Source organism: Ursus arctos, unplaced genomic scaffold (genome assembly GCF_023065955.2).
Source record: "Ursus arctos isolate Adak ecotype North America unplaced genomic scaffold, UrsArc2.0 scaffold_27, whole genome shotgun sequence".
Lineage (NCBI taxonomy): Eukaryota > Metazoa > Chordata > Mammalia > Carnivora > Ursidae > Ursus > Ursus arctos.
This window is the reverse complement of record NW_026622952.1, coordinates 6,304,281-6,323,518: the sequence shown is the minus strand read 5'-3', so window position 1 is coordinate 6,323,518 and position 19,238 is coordinate 6,304,281. Positions and strand designations below refer to the sequence as shown.

The window sequence follows — 19,238 nt, the reverse complement described above, 5'->3', positions numbered from 1 at the left end:
AAATTTCATAAGACTTGCTTCGTGGACCAACATACATTTTATCCTGAAGAATGTTCCATGTGTGTTTGAGAAGAATATGTATTTTGTTCTTGTTGCACATAATGTTCTATATAATTTAAGGTCCATTTGGTCTATAGTTTTATTCAGGCCTGCTATTTTCTTCCTAATTTTCTTTCTGATTGATCCGTCCAGTGTTAATAGTAGGGTATTGAAGTCCTCTACTATTATTGAATTGCTATCTATTTATCCCTTCAGTCTGTCAATATTTAGTTAAATTTTTAGGCATTCCAATATTTGGTGCATATATAGTTACAACAAATGTTATATTCTCCTCATATTTATTTATTTATTTATTTATTTATTTATTTATTTATTTATTTATGTGTGTGTGTGTGTGTGACTGATGTGTTTGAAAGTCTATTTTATCTGATTTAAGTATAGCAAACCCTGCTGTCTTTTGGTTATCATTTGCATAGAATATTTTTTTCTTCCCTTTATTTTCAGCCTATGAATGTCCTTAAAGGTAAATTGAGTTTTTTGTAGCCAGCTTATTGTTGGATCTTGCTTTTTATACATTTTCCGCTCTGTGTCTTTTGGTTAGAGAAAATCCATTTACGTTTAATTATTGATAGTTAAGAACTTTGTATTGCCATTATGTTAATCATATTCTGGGTTTGTTTGTTTTAGTTCTTTTTTCCCTTTAATCCTCTCTTGCTATCTTCCTTTGTGATTTATTTTTTGTAGTGGTGTGCTTTAATTTGTTTCTCTTTACCTCTTGTGTGTCTACTCTAGGTTTCTTTTCTGTGATTGTCATAAGGCTTACATAAAATATTTTATAGATATAATAGTCTATTTTTAAGTTTTTATTTTAATTCCTGTCAGTTAACATATGGTGTTATATTAGTTTTAGGTATACACTGTAATAATTCAGTATTCCAGTAGTTCCATACATCACCCTGTGGTCATCACAATAAGTGCACTCCTTAATTTCCATCACATATTTAACCCATTGCCCTACCCACCTCTCCTCTGGTAATCATCAGTTTGTTTTCCATAATTAAAAGTCTGTTTCTTTATTTGACTCTCTCCCTCTCTTTCTCTCTCTCTTTCTCTCATTTTTTTTTACTTTTGCTTGTTTGTTTTATTTCTTAAAGTCCACGTATGAGTGAAATCATATGGTATTTGTCTTTCTCTATCTGACTTATTTCATTTAGCATTATACTCTAGCTCCATCCATGTCATTGCAATGACAAGATTTCATTCTTTTTTATGGCTGAATAATATTCCATTATATATATATAATATATATATAATATATATAATATATATATCCATTATATATATCCATTATATAATCTATATCTATATCTATATCTATCTATCTATATCTATATCTATCTATCTATCTATCTGCCACATCTTCTTTATCTGTTCATCAATCAATGGACACTTAGGCTGCTTCCATATCTTGGCTATTGTAAATAATGCTCCTATAAACATACGCATGCAGGTATCCCTTTGAATTAGTGTTTTTGTATTCTTGCGGTAAATACCCAGTATAGGGCAATTGTTAAATTATAAGGTAATTTTATTTTTATTTTTATTTTATTTTTATTTTTTTTAAAGATTTTATTTATTTATTTGACAGAGATAGAGACAGCCAGTGAGAGAGGGAACACAAGCAGGGGGAGTGGGAGAGGAAGAAGCAGGCTCATAGCGGAGGAGCCTGATGTGGGGCTCGATCCCATAACGCTGGGATCATGCCCTGAGCCAAAGGCAGACGCTTAACTGCTGTGCCACCCAGGCACCCCTCTTTTTATTTTTTTAAGTTTTTATTTGAATTCCCAGTTAGTTAACATACAGTGTAATGTTAGTTTCAGGTGTACAACATAGTGATTCAACGCTTCCATACAACACCTGGTGCTCATCACAAGTGCAATCCTTAATACCCATCCTATAATAGTCTATTTTAAGCAATAATAACCTATTTTCAGTCACATACTAAAGCTGTACATTTTTAATTCTCATTTAATTCCCCCTCATTTTGTACTATTAATATCACACTTTGCATCTTTTTATATTGTGCATTGTTTAACAAATCTTTGTAACAATATTTACTTTATATTGTCTTTTAACTTTTAAGTTTTGTACTAGAGATAAAAGTATTTTGCCACCATTAGAGTATTAGAGTATTCTGAATTTGAGTATATATTTACATTTACCAGTGAGTTTTGTACTTTAAATGTTTTCATGAGTTGTGTCCTTTCATTGAATTTGATGAACTCCATATAGTATTTCTTATAAGATGGGTCTAGAGGTAATGAACTCACTTAGCATTTATTTACCTGGGAAGGTCTTTAAGTCTCTTTAATTTCTGAAGGACAGTTTTGAGATGTATAGTTTTTTGTTGTTGTTGTTTTGTTTTGTTTTTTTACTGGAAACAATTTTTAATATGGCTAAAAGTCTGTTTAACAGTAAGAAAAGAACTTAGTTACATTACCAAAAAAAAGAAAAAGATAAAAAGGAAATTCTGTTGTCCTTTTTTTTTTTGATGTAAAGTTCGATGATTCATTAGTTGCGTATAACACCCAGTGCACCATGAAATATGTGCCTTCGTTACTACCCATCACCAGCCTATCCCATTCCCCTACCCCCCTCCCCTCTGAAGCCCTCAGTTTGTTTCTCAGAGTCCATAGTCTCTCATGCTTCATTCCACCTTCTGATTATCCCCCCTTACTTTATCCCTTCCTTCTCCTACCGATCTTCCTAGTTCTTATGTTCCATAGATGAGAGAAACCATATGATAATTGTCTTTCTTTGCTTGACTTATTTCATTTAGCATTATCTCCTCCAGTGCCGTCCATGTTGCAGCAAATGTTGAGAAATCATTCTTTTTGATAGCTGAGTAATATTCCATTGTATATATGGACCACAACTTCTGAGATGTATAGTTTTCTTATCCAACAGGTTTTTTTTTTTCTTTCAACATTTAATTTATCATCCCACTCTCTCCTAGTTTACAAAATTTTTGCACAGAAATCTGCTGATCACCTTATGTGGATTCCCTTATATGTGATGAGTAATTTTTATCTTCAATTTTTGCTCTCAAAGTTTTCCTTTGACTTTTAACATTTTGATTATAATTTGTCCTGGGCAATCTTAAGTTGTTTTTGCTTGAAGTCATTTTAGCTTTTTGTTCCTATCTGTCTATACTTCTGCCAAAATTTGGGAAATTTTTTTATCTGGTATTCTTTAAATAATCTTTCTATTCTTTTCTCTCTTGTTTTCTCCTTCAGGGACTCTCATAATATGAATTTAATTTGCTTATTGATGTCCCATAATTCATGTAGGCTTTCTTCACTCTTTTTTTCTTTTTGCTCATATAACTAGCTAATTTCAAATCAACAGTATTCCAGTTCACTTATTATTTCTTCTGCATGATTGATTCTGATGTTGAAGCCCTTTATTGAATTTCTCATTTCTGTTATTATTTTCTTCAACTTTAGGATTTCTCTTTGGTTCCTTTTGATGGTTTCTATTTCTTTATTACTTCATTTTGTTCTTACACATTTTCCTGATTTTGTTCAGTTGTCTATATGTGTTCTCTTGCATTTCATTGAGTTTCTTTAAGATGATTATTTTGAACTTTTATGAAGCAATTCATAGATCTCCATTTTTTGTGATTGGTTACTCTAGCTTTATTAGTTTGCTTTCATGGTATCAGAGTTGCCTGATTCTTTGTGATCCATGTTGCCTTTGGTTGGTATCTGTGCATTTAAAGAGCAAACACCTCTTGCAGTCTCTACAGAGTGGTTTCTGCAACTAAAGATCGGTCAGTTCCTAGGCTGATAGGGTTATCTCCAGCATTGGCAGTTGCTGGGTTAGAGCCTGTTTACAAGGCTGTTTCTGAGTCTGTAGTGGGATATGCAGTTGTCGGGCTTGTTACCTGGGGCTTGGGTGGGCATGGATTCTCTTTGGTTCCTATATAGGATTGCCTCTAGTACCTTGTTTGGTAGGGTGACTGTGGGACAAGGATCTGCTTCAGGGCCCACAACTGGGTGTTCAGACAGCATCCTGTTACCTGTTGTGTGGATGGTTATGACTCCCACTAAGTTCCTAGGAGGTCTCTTGCCAGATCACTGGGGAGGTCCTTTTGTGGTCAGGGATGGCCCTGACCATGGCTTTGAATGGCTGGAACTGTGTTGATGTGCTGTTTCAGGGTCCATAACCAAGATTGAGATCTGAGGACCTGGCTCAGGAGGCACAGATGGGCATGTCTCCTGCCAGGTCCCTGACTCAGCTAGGCAGCTCTCTGATAATGGCTGGTGGGGTTGGATGCAAGTATAGGGCCATTTCAGGATCTTCTTAGGTACAGTCTGGAATGTCTTCTGCCGCATCCTTGTGTTGGGAGGACAGCTGGCAGGCTATAGCTGGCTTGTAGGGGCTGAAACTGACAATTAGGCACTTTCTGGATCTCCAGGGGTACAGATAGGAGTGTATCCTACTGATTTTTTCATCCAGCATGACTAATGGTGGACTGTATCTGTGAGGGGGCTGGAGCCAAGTGTAGGAATTTTTGAGGATCTCTGGGAGTATGGACAAGAGTGTCTCCTGACAGGTCTTTTTGTCGGCAAGGCTCTTCGTGGATGGAGGCTCGAAGAGGCCTAGCACATAATATGGGGCCCTTTTTGGATTCCCAGCCATAAGTGGGAGTGTTTCCTGCAATTTCCAGGGCTGGCAGGACTGCTTGGGGACGGGACTGGGAGGGAGGCTGGAGCTGAATATAGGGCCTGTTCTGAATCTTTGGTGAAGATGGGGGTGTTTCATGTCAAATCCCTCTACCAGCAGGATGGTTTTCAGGCTGCTGCTGGTTGGGGGCTGGAGCTCAGTCATGTGACCCTTTCAAACTAGTCAAACTAAGTTTGTTGTACTTACCTCCTGGTACTCCTGGACCACAGCTGTTTCATGGGCCATTTCAGGGTCTACACCTGGAACTAAGGTCTATGTGCCTCTTACTCATGCATGGGTGGGTGTGACTCCTCCTGGATTCCTTGGCATATGATGCTTATAGCAGGGTCATTGCCACGTGGGGCTGAGACGAGACTTGGGTATGGAGATATTTCTGGGTCTTTAGTTGGGTCAGAAAGTAGCTCCCTGGGTGAGGGCCTGCCTTTTCAATTTAGCTTTCCTCAATCTCAGAGTTCAGCTGTGTTTCAGTGTCTCCTAGTTGTTTCCCAGAGCTTTGCTGAAGGCACTTTTGTCTGTGGATTGCCGTCAAGTATTGTTGCTGAGGGGAAATATGAATAGGGGATTCTTATACTGCCATCTTGTGACATCGTTCTTTGGATGTGCTTTTAAAATTAAGTTGTAGGATACAGAAGCAATTTCAGGAAACTGTCATTCTCAAAAAATTGCAAAGGTTGACCTCTTTGAATTAAGACAATGTCATAAGAAGGGAATTGAACACAATAAAATTAATGGTGTATGAAATAAACAATGATTACAGATGAACTAAATTTGCAATTTAAGCATGAAATCAACACTAATCTTAGTGGACCCAAATTTCTGTCCCTCAAACTAGGCATAGAGTTACCTGGAAGGCAAATATTAAGAAGATAGAGCCAAATGTAAGGATTAGAGCAGAAGGAAAAACAGAGAGAGAGAAAAAAAGGATAGGACTGAAAACACAGTAAGTTTTCTTAATATCAAAGAAAATTGGTGTAATTCTGTTAAATGTGGCAGGTAGACACCACTCTACTTTACTCATATCCTTAAAACTAATGTACAGCAACAAAGTGTGGAGAAAACAACAACCAAAAGCTACAAATAAAATCTCAGTGAATTTGGATGAAATAAAAGGTTTACATTAGGAGCAGATACTCATTTACAGTTTATTTGCAGCTTGAATTGTTTATCTACTCACTAATTCAGAAAATATTTTACCCCATACCGAGAGGTATTACAGAGGATTAATCTTAAGCAAACAAATATTTAAAAGATAATTTCAGATAGTGATATGTGATTTAAAAATAAAATAGGGCTGGGGTGCCTGGGTGGCTCCATCTGTTGAGTTTGCCTTTGGCTCGGGTCATGATCTTAGGGTCCTGGGATCGAGCCCCGGCTTTTCAGTGAAGAGCCTGTTTCTGCTTCTCCCTCTCCCTCTACTGCTCTCCCTGCTGTTCTCTCTCTCTCTCAGTCAAATAAATAAATAAAATCTTAAAAAAAATTGGGCAAAAGAATAAAGACTGAGTGAGGGTGTATTTTAGTCAGGGTAAACAAGGAATAGCTCTTTAAGGGATGACATTTGATCTAATACCTCAGTGACAAGTAGAAGTATTGGTATAGAGGATTCAAACAAAAGAAAGTGATAAAAAGATTCTAAGAATGGGAAATGAATAAATGAAGAAAAATGGCTTGTTATGTTCTTATAATTTAATGACTGATAGAGAAAGAAATAGTGTATTGAAACTAGTTTATGTGACTTTTCAGAGTTGTTCAGCCATGTTTTTCTGCTCATTGCTACTGATTAAAAGATAGAAGTGCCTAATTAACATTTATTTCCAAAATATGGCTTCTTTGTTATAAAAGCCAATTCAAACCATAATCAGATAAGGTAATAATTATACATTTTTCTAGAACATGGTTGACAAATCAGACATTTTAGAAACTGGCTTCTGTTTTAAAGACAATAAAATAAAACTCTGGTAAATAACTTTGTAAAAATGAAGACTTCATATACAATATGATTAATTTACCACTTGATTTGCTATAGTACATGGTCTCCTGGACTGAGTCTGTAACTACCCGGATATGCTTGGCCATGTTTTTCTGCTCAATCCAAAAGACAGATTGTTTGGGGGTGCCTGGGTGACTTAGAGGGTTGAGTGTCTGCCTTCAGCTCAGGTCATGATCCCAGCGGCCTGGGATTGAGCCCCGCATCAGGTTTCCTGCTCAGTGGGGAGCCTGCTTCTTCCTTTACCTCTGACATTCCCTTGGCTTGTGCTCTCTGGCTCTCTGTCTGTCAAATAAACAAATAAAATCTTCAAAAAAACCCAAAAAACAAAAAAAACACAAAAGACATTGTTTGAAATGCAATGTTTCATATGCTCTTTCTGGAGACAGCAACTAAATATCTTCGGTAAAGCTTTGGCCAGCTTACCAATGCACCAACCATCTTGTATTTGTTTTGCTTTGATCTCCCTAGACTCCCAAACCTTAATGACGCATTAGGATATAAGTTTTGCTTCAAGCTCTGGTTTTTGGAGAACCTGTACTATGATAGACAGGGTCAGAATGGTAGGAAAGAGTCAGATTCTATAAGGCAATGGTATATTATTAACTGTTGCTGCATAATATATTACCCTCCAAATTAAAATTCACATTTTCCCTCACAGTTTCTGTGGGTCAGAAATCTGAGTGTAGCTTTGCTGGGTCTTCTGGCTCATGGTTTCCCACAACCAGACTAAAAATCATCATTGGTATAGAATACTTCTACCACACTGTCAAACAACTTAACCAAATTGATATTAATGAGCACTCCACCCAGCAACAGCAGAATATACAGTATTTACAAGCATGCATTGAATATCTTTGAGGATGGACCATATACTAGGCTATAAAGCTAGTCTTAGTATATTGTAAAAGACTGAAATCATACAAAGCATATTTTCTGATATCAATAAAATCAAATAAAAAAATCAACAAATGAAGGAAATTTAATAAATCTACAAATATTAGAAATTAAATAACACATTTATCAATAACCAGTGTGTCAAAGAAGAAATCACAAAGAGTTTAGAAATATTTTGAACTGAGTGAAAATGAGAAAACAACATATCAAAACATGGTATAAAGGTAAAACAATGTTTAGAGGGAAATTTTTACTTATAGATGTCTATATTAGAAAATAAGAAATAAGTCAATAATCTAAGCTTGTACCTTAAAAGTCTGTAAACAGAAGAGCAAATTAAATTCAAGGCAAATATAAGGAAGGAAATAAAGTTTGAGAGGAAATCAGAGGAACCAAAATTAGTTCTTTGAAAAAAAATCAATAAAAATGGATAAGCCTTTACCTAGACTAAGAAAGAGAGGTTTCACAGAAATGAAAGGGGAGAATCAGTACTGAACTTACATGATTTAAAAGAATTATAAGGAACCCTACTACCCTACTACCATATCCAGCAAATTAAACAACATAGATAAAATAGGAAGACACAAATTATCAACACTGACTTAAGAAGAAATAGAAAATCTGAATGGATGGGTAAAGAAATTGAATTAATAACTTAAAATCTTTCCACAAAGAAAAGCTCAGGTCCAGATGGCTTTATTGGTGAATTCTATCAAAAATTTTAAAAAGAAAGAACACTAATATTCCACAATCTCTTTCCGAAAATATGAGAAAAAAAAAAAAACCCTTTAAACTCATTCTATGAGGATAGGATCACCTGAATACCAAAGACATCACAAGAAAACTATAGACGAATATACTTTATGAATAGGGATGAAAAATCCTAAAAAAGTTACAAGCAGAATCCAGAAACATATGAAAAGGATTATCCTTCATGACCAAGAGGGATTTATAATATAACACACCATATTAATCAAATAAAGGAAAAGACATGGTAATCTCAAAAGATGCAGAAAAAGGACCCACTCATTACAAAATTGCTAACAAATTAGAAATAGGAAGGATCATAACCTGATGGAGAGCATCTATGAAAAATCTAGAGCTAGCATACTAATGATGGAAGTCTGAGTGCTTTCCCCCTAAAATCAGAAACAAAGCAAGAAGGTAGGCTCTCATCACTTCTATTAAACATTGTAGTAGAGATACTAGAGAGTACAATCCCGTAAGAAGAAGAACTAAAGGCATAAAATTTGGAAGGGGAGAAAGTACAACAAACTCTATTTGCAGATGACATGATCCTGTATGTAAATACTCCTAAAGAATCTACCAAAAATGCTTTTTAAATAAATGAGTTAATCAGTCACAGGATACAAAAATGAACTGTATTTCTATATAATAGAGTGAACAATCTGAAAATGAAATTAGGAAAACAATTTCATTCATAATATCATTGAAAAGTACTTAGGAACACATTTAATAAAAGAAGTGTAGAACATACACACTTAACAAAACATTGCTGAGAAAAATAAAAAATCTAAATAAATGGTAAAATGTTCGATGTGAATGGATTGGAAGACAGTATTGTTAAGACCACAATTCTCTTTGTCAGAGGTCCCCAAGAGTATCCCCAGGTTTGTTTGTTTGTTTGTTTGTTTTTAAAGATTTTTTTAATTCATTTGAGAGAGAGGGAGAGAGCATGAGCAGGGGGGACAGGCAGAGGGAGAAGCAGACTCCGCACTGAACAGGGAGCCAGATGTGAGGCTCTATCCCAGGTCTGATCCCAGGACTCAATCATGACTTGAACTGAAGGCAGATTCTTAACCATCTGAGCCACCCAGGCACTCCTTATCCCCATGTTTAATGAATCAGTAGGAGGATTCATAGAATTTAGCATGTAGCATACTCATCACTATGCTTTATTACAGCAAAAAAAAAAAATACAAAGCAAAGTCAGCAAAGGATATCTTTCCATTTATGTGTGTCCTCATGAATTTTTCATCAGTGTTTATATTTTTTAGTTTCCAGGTCTTATACCTCCTTGATTAAATTTATTCCTAAGAATTTTATTCTTTTTTCTGATGTTGTAAATGGGATTTTTTTCTTAATTTCTTTTGTAGATAGTGCATTTGTAGTATGAAGAAATACAACTGATTTTTATATTTTTATTTTGTATCTTGCAACTTTACTAAATTCACTTATTTTATTTTTTTAATAATATTTTTAATTATATTATGTTAGTCACCGTACAGTACATCCCTAGTTTTTGATGTAAAGTTCCATGATTCATTACTTGTGTATAACACCCAGTGCACCATGCAATACGTATTAAGGAGGTCACTTATTATTTTTAATAGTTTTTTTTTTTTGTAGAGTCTTTTGAGTTTCCTATATATAGGATCATATCATCTGCAGAAACAACTTGACTTCTTTTCCAATTTGGATGCCTTTTTTTTTTTTCCTTGCCTAATTGCTCTGGCTTGGACTTCCAGTACTAAGTTGAATAAGCGTTGTGAGAAAGGGCACCCTTGTCTTATTAGCTAAGGGCTTATCATATATGGCCCTTATTATGTTGAAGTTCATTCCTTCTATACCTAAGTTGTTGATAGTTTTTATCATGAAAATATGTTGAATTATGTCAAATGCTTTTTTCTGCATCTAATGAGATGATATTATTTATTTAAATTCACTTAGCCAAAATATAGCACATGGTATTATTTTTAATCCTTCACTTTGTTAATGTGACATATCACATTTATTGAATTGCATATGTCCAAACATCCTGAATCTTAGTGATAAGTCTTAATTGATCATGATGTGTGATCCTTTTAATGTGCTGCTGAAATTGGTTTGCTAGTATTTTTTTGAGAATTATTGTATTTATGTTCATCAGGCCTGTTCATCAGGTCAAAATTACATTAGCATATAATTTTCTTTTCTGGTAGTATCTTGGTCTGACTTTGGCATTAGGATAATTCTGGACTCATAAAATGAGTTTGGAAGTTTTCCTTCCTATTCAGTTTTTTGGAAGAGATTGAAAAGGATTAGCATTAAGTATTCCTTAAGTGTTTGGTAGAAATCGTCTGTGAAATCATCTGATCCTGGGATTTTCTATGGTGGGAGGTTTTTAACTGGTAACTGATTTGATCTCTTTACATTATTTGTTTTTTCAGATTTTTCTTTTTTTTTTTTCCATGAGTCAATCTTGATAGGTCGTTTCTAGGAATTTATCCCTTCTAAGTTACATGATTTGAGATATATATATATATATATATAGTAGTTTCTTATGATCTTTTCCATTTTTGTGGTGTCTGTTGTAATGTCACCTCTTTCATTTATAATTTCTATGAGTCTTCTCTGTTTTTTCTTAGTTTAGCAAAAGTTTTATCAATTTTATCTTTCAAAAACCAGCTCTCATTTTCACTGATGTTTTCTATTGTTTTTCTCATCTCTATTTTATTTATTTCTGTTTAAACTTTATTTCTTTTCCTCTGGTAACTTTGAGCTTAGTTTGTTCTTTTTCTAGTTTCTAGAGATGTTAAGAAGATCTTCCTTCTTTTTATTGTATGTGTTTGTCACTATAAGTATTCCTTTCAAAATTGCACTTAATGAATTCCTTAATTTTTGAATTGCTGTAGTTCAAGTTTTCATTTGTTTTGAGATATTTTTTTGATTCCCTTTTATTTCTACCTTAATAAATTGTTTGGGAGTGTGTTGTTTAATTCCCACATATTTGTGAATTTTAAAGTTTTTTCTACTGTTGATTTCTGGTTTAACATCATTGTGATTAGAAAAAATTCTTGATATAATTTCAGTCTTAAATTTGTTAAGGATTGGTTTTTGGCCTAACCCATGATCTACCTTGGAAAATGTTCCTTATGCACTTGAGGAGAATTTGTATTCTGCTGCTGTTGGATGGAACATTCTGCATGTGTTTTTTAGGTCCACTATAGTGTTGTTCAAACCTACTGTTCTGGTACAGATTTTTCTTTTTGGATGATCTAGCCAATACTGAAAGTAGAGTGATGAAGTCACAAACTCTCTTTAGGTCTCTCAATATTTGTGTATATAAAATAATGTTGCAATTGTTATATCCTCTTAATGTATTGACCTCTTTATCATTATGTAGTAACTTTCTGTGTCTCTTCTGACCATTTTTGACTTAAAGTGTATTTTGTATGACATACATGTAGCCCTCCCTGCTCTGTATGATTGCCCTTTGCATGAGCTATTTTTTTCTCTCTCTTCACTTTCAGTTTGTGTGTCCTAAAGACTTAAGCGGGTCTCTTGTAGGTAACATATAGTTTGATCTTGTTTTTCATTAATCTGCTTACTCTGTGTCTTTTGATTATGATTCATTTACTTTCAAAGTAATTAAGGGAGGATTTGCTATTGCCATATTATTAGTTGTTTTCTGTTTATTTTGTTGTTCTTTTATCCTATTTTTCCTCTTTTAGTGTCTTACTTTGTGATTTGATGATTTTTGTGTGGTGGTATGTTTTGATTAATTTTTCTTTATATTTTATGTATTCACTATGTGTGTGTGTCTGTATGTGATTACCACAAGGCTTACACAAGACATTTTATAGTTATAACAGTCTATTTTAAGGTGGTAACAACTAACTTTGATCTCATACAAAAAATCCCCCCCCCATTTTATGCTACTGATGTCATATATACATCCTTTTATATTGTCCATCCATGGACAAATTATTATAGCTATCGTTATTTCTAATGCTTTTGTCTTTTAACTTTTATACTAGAGTTAAAAGTGATTTATGCACCAACTATTTCAGTAGTGAGAGTATTCTGAATTTAACTATAACTTACTTCTACCAATGATTTTTATACTTTTATGTTTTCATATTGTTAATTAGAATTTTTTCATTTCTACTTGAAGAACTCTCTTGAGCATTTTTTTGTAAGACATGTATAGTGAAGATGAACTTGCTTAGATTTGTTTATCTGGGAAAGTCTTATCTCTTTTTCATTACTGAATAATATCTCTATTGGATGTAGTATTCTTTTCTTTCTTTAAAGATTTATTTCATTTATTTTAGAGAGAGAGCGAGTGTGCATGTATGCACACTTCGTGGGGGAGGGGCAACAGGCAAGGGGGAGAAAATCTCAAGCAGATTCCCCACTGAGCTTGAAGCCTGATACAGGGCTCCATTTCATGACCCTGAGCTCATGACCTGAGCTGAAATCAAGAGTTGGACGCTTAACCAACTGAGCCACCCAGACATCCCTGGATATAGTACTGGTTAGTAGTTATTTTTTTTTCAGCACTTTGAAAATATTATCTCATTTTCTCCTGCCCTGCAAGGTTTCTGCTGAGTAATCTGCTTATAGTCCTGTATGGTTTCCCTTGTTTGTGATGAGTTGCTTTTCTCTTACTACTTTCAAAATTCTGTCACTGACTTCTGATAATTTATTTGTAATGTGTTTTTTGAAGAATTCTTTTGGCTTTATGTACATTTTCCTCTCTAGATTTTGCAAATTGTCCTTATTTCTTTAACTAAACTTTCTGCCCATTTCTCTTTCACTGCTTTTTCTGGAAGTCCCGCAGCACATATGTTGTTTCTTTTGATGTGTCCTGTAAGTACCATAAGCATTCTTTAATCTTTTTCTTTTTTGTTCTTCTAACTGGATAATTTTAAACAATTGCCTTTGAGCTCATTGTTTCTTCTGCTTCATCAACTGTGCCCTTGAAGGTTTTTAATGGAATTTTTCAGTTAGTCATTGTATTCTTCAGATCTAGAATTTCTGTTTGCTGCTGCTTCTTCTTCTTCTTCTTCTTCTTCTTCTTCTTCTTCTTCTTAATAATTTCTTTGTGAAACTTCTCATTTTGTTCATGTATTATTTTCCTGATTTTGTTTGTCTATCTGTGCTCTCTTGTCTGAGCTTAAGGTGATAATTTTAAAAATTTTTTGTGAGACATTTTGTACATTTCCATTTCTTTCATTTGTCTTCCACAAGAGCTCTGTTTTATTCCTTTGTTGGCATCATGTTTCCTTGATTCTTTATGTTTCTTGAAGACTTGCATTGCTGCCTTCACATTGGAAGAAGTAGCCAACTCTTCCAGTGTTTATTAACTGGCCTTGGGAGAGAAAGAAGCCAGTCACCAGTCAGCCCAGTTAGAGTTTTGGGGGTCTCTCCAACCTTTTTTATGGGTGTGCTTGTTCCACTCCTCTTCTGGGGTTGTTCCACACCTCCTGGGGGCAGTGGCGGAGATTAGAATTGTATACCTTCTCTCAATCCCAGAAAGCCAATCTGGCTATGGAGAGCCTCTCACAAATTTTCCCTGAGGCAGTGCCCTAAAGTGTTCAAGTTGTGCAATTCGGCAGAGTCAAGCCAGCTGTTGATATCCATGTTGTCTGCAGGATTGTGCCCATTTGTTGGAGGCTTATATGTACTATCTGCTGTGGAATTTGGGGTTTGGTTATAGGGTGTGAGTGCGGAATACTAGGGGTGTTGGCTGGCTAGTTATGGGTGTCCTCAGATGAGGCATCCTATTGGTTCATGGGTGAGGCCCTTGCTGAAGTCTGTAAGCCAGTTAATTGGATATGTGGCTGGTTGTTGTGATCCATGCACTGGTTGCTATGAACCCCATCTCCTTTTCCTAGTGTTAGGCTCCCCAGACTATTTAAGTATGCCAATTCCCTCAGTGTTCTGAGTGGGGTGAGATAAAAGTATTCTCTTGCAGTGTTTTGTAGGGCTGGGGAAACCAGGTTCTCATCACCTTTATTTTCTCTGTCAGAGCAATCACCAACAAAGATAGTCTCTCTTGGCATTGAGCTGAGCCACCTTGGGGAAGGAATGATGTGGGTAAAGTGAAACTGTTCTTCTTACCATCTACCAATGCATCTACTCTCAGATTTTTTACTTTACCTGAAGACTGGAACCTTTCAGCCAGATTATCTCCTTCATGGTAGTTGTTAAAATAGGCATTTCTATGTGAATATGCAGCCAGGAATCTCCTATTCTGACATTTGCTGATGTCACTCTCCTTTTCCATTATTAGGCACAATGTAGTAATAATTATTCATATTAAGTGTAACTTTTTAAAAAATTAAACAACCTATCAAACACAAGCAGTTTAGCAGACTACCAAATTCCCCATCATTGCTGCACCAAAAGGGAGTAACATAAACCAGATTCATATATCAATAGAGATATGTGAACAACTGCTGTTGCAACTGGAGTAGTAGTTATGATTCTCATTAGTCCTTGGGCCTAATTATTGAAATGGTACCTAGCCCAAACTATGGGTTTTCTGATATACACAGTACTCTCTTTACTATGGTCAAGGCTGTTGTGGTGGTCAGAGGCAATAAATTAACCCACCTATTCCTCATTTAGTTGTGTAAGGGGACATAGTCCTGACAATGAATTGCACCCTACATGTACAAACTGACAGTTTTGGCAAGAATAAAAATGAATTACAAGTAAAATAAAAAAACACACAAAGATTCTAGGAGAAAACACTGAGAAAAAAAGGGAGTCATCCATTTTTAAGCTTTAGGGACATTTTGAAATTTGGGAACCAAGTAAAGAAACAGAACACCTCTTAATAGAGGAGCAAATAGGATGATAAAACTTGGTTCAAAGAGCATTTGAGGAACTGGGTATTTAAAAGTATTGAAAAATAAGTTGGGTGACATAGTCCAATCTGAAAAGGTTACAAACTCTATGATTCCAAATATATGACATTCTGGAAAAGGACTGTAAAAAGGTCAGTGGTTGCCAAGAGCTGAAGGGAGATCAATAAGCAGAGCATGAAGGATTTTTAGGGCAGTGAAAATACTCAGTATGATACCATAACAATAGATACATGCCATTATACATATGTTTCAGCCCATAAAATATATAACAATGAGAAAGACCTTTCATGTAAACTATGGACTTTGACCGATTATGATGTGTCATGTAAGTTCATCAATTGTAACACATGTACCACTCAAGATGGAGATGTTGATAAGAGAGGAGGCTTTGTATGTGTGGGGCAAGGGTTATGCGGGAAATCTCTGTACTTACCCCTCATATTTTCTGTGACCCTTAAACTGCTATAAAAAAATAGTCAAAACAATAGAAGAAATTAGAATGAATGTAATATTGCCATTTATACATATTTATAAAAGGAAGCATATTTTAAAGGAACAGATATTAATACAAAATAATTTTGATCATTGGTTTTGATTTGGATATTAACTACATAAGCTTGGGTGATTCAAGTATCATCTTTTGTCTTCCCCACCCATCACTTGAAGAATTTGTGTCAGAGTGGCTATATATAGCAAATACTTGTTGACAACATAGAAAAATGTATACAGAAAACTTATTTTGGGGGTGGTGAATGTTATGGAAGCTGGGCCTCTAGGACCTTTGAAAGCTAAAACAAATTTGACTCAGTTTGCATAGGATAGTAATGATAGCCATGAGGAATTGGGGCTTAGGTTGAGGAAAGGGTTTGCCGTGATGATATTTGGAAATTTGTTGGCTAAGACAGGTATAAAGAAAGTGAATCCTGGAAAGAATTAGCTAGAGTAAGTGCTGAAGAGATCAGAGATGTATAATTGGGGAATTTTTTTTTTATAGTTGTTTGCAATGTGATATGTGAAATAAGCCTTTTCCTGTGTGTCCTTAAATTACCTTAAAAAAATCTACAAACTTTTTCTAAATGTTTATGATGTGTATTTATTATTTTGTAAATGGTTGCTGATTTCTGCTTGAAGGGACAGCATATGGAGAAACCAGAGGCTGTCCATGTGAGCATAGCCATGATGGGTTGAAAGTAACTTTTTAAAGTAATTTTTATATTAATTGCTTAGGTTTAGTTTTTGTCTTTCTTTCTTCTTTTTTATAAGTATGATAGTCTACTTATCTGAATTTCTCACTTCTCTTACAAGTATTACCCATTCTTTTATCCACAGTAAATTTAATTATTTAAATTTCTATGCAATGCTTAAGTAAATAAGACTTAATTTTCTCCTTGCTCTTAGCAACTTAGAAAAAAATGAAAAATTAAAGCCTGAAGGGAAAGAAAACTTGAGTATCATTGATGCATAATCTTTTCTTATGTTCCTTTTCCCCTTCTAGCTAAAACCAATTGGTATGCAGTGTAGGAAACCTTCGGACGAATGCGATTTCCCTGAATATTGCAATGGGGTTTCCTCACACTGTGTGGCTGACACTTACGCACGTGATGGACAAAGTTGTAATTCGGGTGATGCCTTCTGTTTTGGAGGACGATGTCGGATACATACCAAACAATGTAGAGATTTGATTGGAGGAGGTAATGACCAAAACTTTCTTCTTAGTTCCTAAATTCTGATTATTCTAAGCTCCATAATTCAATTCTATAGGACAAAATATAAATATAATTTGTTAAGGAGTGAGGTCTTGCCCCTTAATGTTAAAGGAAATAAAATTTTCTTGATTCTGAAAAAAAAAAAACCCACCTTAGTATATATGGAATTCTTGTTTGCAAAGGAAGAAACCTCAAGTGGAAATGCAGCTTCTCAGAGGATGATATAGAATTGGTGGTGGTGGGTTTAGTTTAGGCTTAAATGAAACAAGGGATTTTACTAGAACAAAGCAGGACTAATAACTAATTGTGTGGATTTCAAGTGTGGGTCTGTTTGAAGGGGCTTGCTCGTGAGTGTGTGCTTCAGTTAATGACCTATCTAGTTCAGTTTGATAGCTTCCTATAAATGTGTAGATCATTAGCTTCATTGAAATATACAATTTCCTGAACATCTACAGTTCATGTTCTTTGAGAGAGTAAAATGTTTTATTCTCAGTCCGCCCTTTAGGCCTTCCTTAGCCAGGTTATAGGTATTGTGTACCTACCTATGTATTATGTAAATCTATATGAATGACAGGCATTTAAGGAGGAGATGAGGTAGGAGTTTTGGTGATAATTATAATTTTGTTTTGCTTTTCTCTCAGAATCATAGTTGTGTTATCTGGCAAGACAATGGTGACATTAGTATTTAAAACATAGTTGAGATACAAACAAACAAATGGCCAGTAAAATTAGGAGAAACAGGAAATTACTTCAGATCCATGATTCAGTGTTTCCCTAAGTAAAATCAGGAAACTAAATTTCAGTGCTAGTTAGATAAACTTAGATCCATGTTGTGGGATATCAACTAGGTATCCCCCAAGTTATTTATCTTGTTTACTGTTTCTTTAGTATTAGCAGTGATTTTGAGTGATTTAAAACTCTCTGTGAGAGCTACAGGTGTTTAAGTATAATAGTCTTCTCCCAAAGTATTACAAATTACTTGGAGGTAAATATAATATCTAAAGCATCTTGATTTTGAAGAAATGTCTCTCCAATCCTAGTGACTACTTGTGTTAATGTACTTAGGACGTGATGAGTCTGGGCTTGACTGTCAGTTAGCTTTTGTATTTATTTTTGAAAAACAATCACATTTTGTGAGCCTCCTGCAGAGTTTGGGGACAAAAAGAAATTGAAGATTTTGGAGTTGAAAATTTTTCCTCAACCATAACTGTATTTCTTTTTTTTATAATAATTTTTTATTATGTTATGTTAGTCACCATACAGTATATCCTTAGTTTTTTATGTAATGTTCCATGATTCATTATTTGCATGTAACACCCAGTGCACCATGCAATATGTGCCCTTCTTAATACCCATCACCAGCCTATCCCATTCCCCCACTCCCTCCCCTCTGAAGCCCTCAGTTTGTTTCCCAGAGTCCATAGTCTCTCATGGTTCATTCCCCCTTCTGTTTACACCTCCTTCATTCTTCCTTTCCTTCTCCTACCAATCTTCCTGCTATTTCTTATGTTCCCTAGATGAGAGAAACCATATGATAATTGTCTTTCTCTGCTTGACTTATTTCACTTAGCATCATCTCCTCCAGTCCCATCAATATTGCTGCAAATGTTGGGTAATTATTCTTTCTGATGTGGTCCATATATACAAGGGAATATTACTCAGCTGTAACTGTATTTCAATCCAAATTAATGAAAATTCTTTGACTAGGTCATCTGTGATCTGCCATGGACACTGGTTAACCAGAACGGTCTTGAGTAGGGCTTAACAGAATTCGGAAGAAGGCATTAGCTTTCTGAGATAAGAACGATATATGATTTATAGGCAACAACCAATGAAATCTTATTCACGGACCTAACACAAATCATTATGTGCCACTAAATTATTAGTTTCTGGCCAAAATATGCTTATGGGGTAGAATGTGTGTCCTTTTCTGTTTCTTAGCATATTTTGTTTTTGTAGAAGTCTAGCTCCTATGGTATGTTCTTCAGTGTTATTTCTGCAATTTCTTTACATGCAGAAACTTAATACTTACGTATAATATAAAATGATATTAAAGTTTTAGCATCATTTAGTTTGTGGTGATGTTTATCCTTTAAAAGGTAGGAGGTCTCATTAGTTGTAAAGTAACATACATTATTAGGGGTATTTGTCACCAGATTAAGTTGTGTACCACGTAAAGGAATATGGGTACAAACCCAACATTCACATCAGGGTTTTTCAATGTCAACATTATTGATATTTTAGGCCAGGTAATTCTTTGTTGTGAGAGATGGGAATGAGGGAAGTTGTCCTGTGCATTGT

The 19,238-nt window shown here is 34.9% G+C and overlaps 1 protein-coding gene across 1 annotated transcript in view; it reads left to right on the top strand.

The window, feature by feature from the left end:
* LOC113261995 (disintegrin and metalloproteinase domain-containing protein 5-like) overlaps window positions 1–19,238 on the top strand; it is a 118,257-nt gene that overhangs the window by 12,196 nt on the left and 86,823 nt on the right. Inside the window, exon 4 of the mRNA XM_048220722.1 lies at window positions 16,727–16,922. Within this exon, the coding sequence (XP_048076679.1) occupies window positions 16,727–16,922 (196 nt within the window). The remainder of the gene's footprint in view (window positions 1–16,726; window positions 16,923–19,238) is intronic.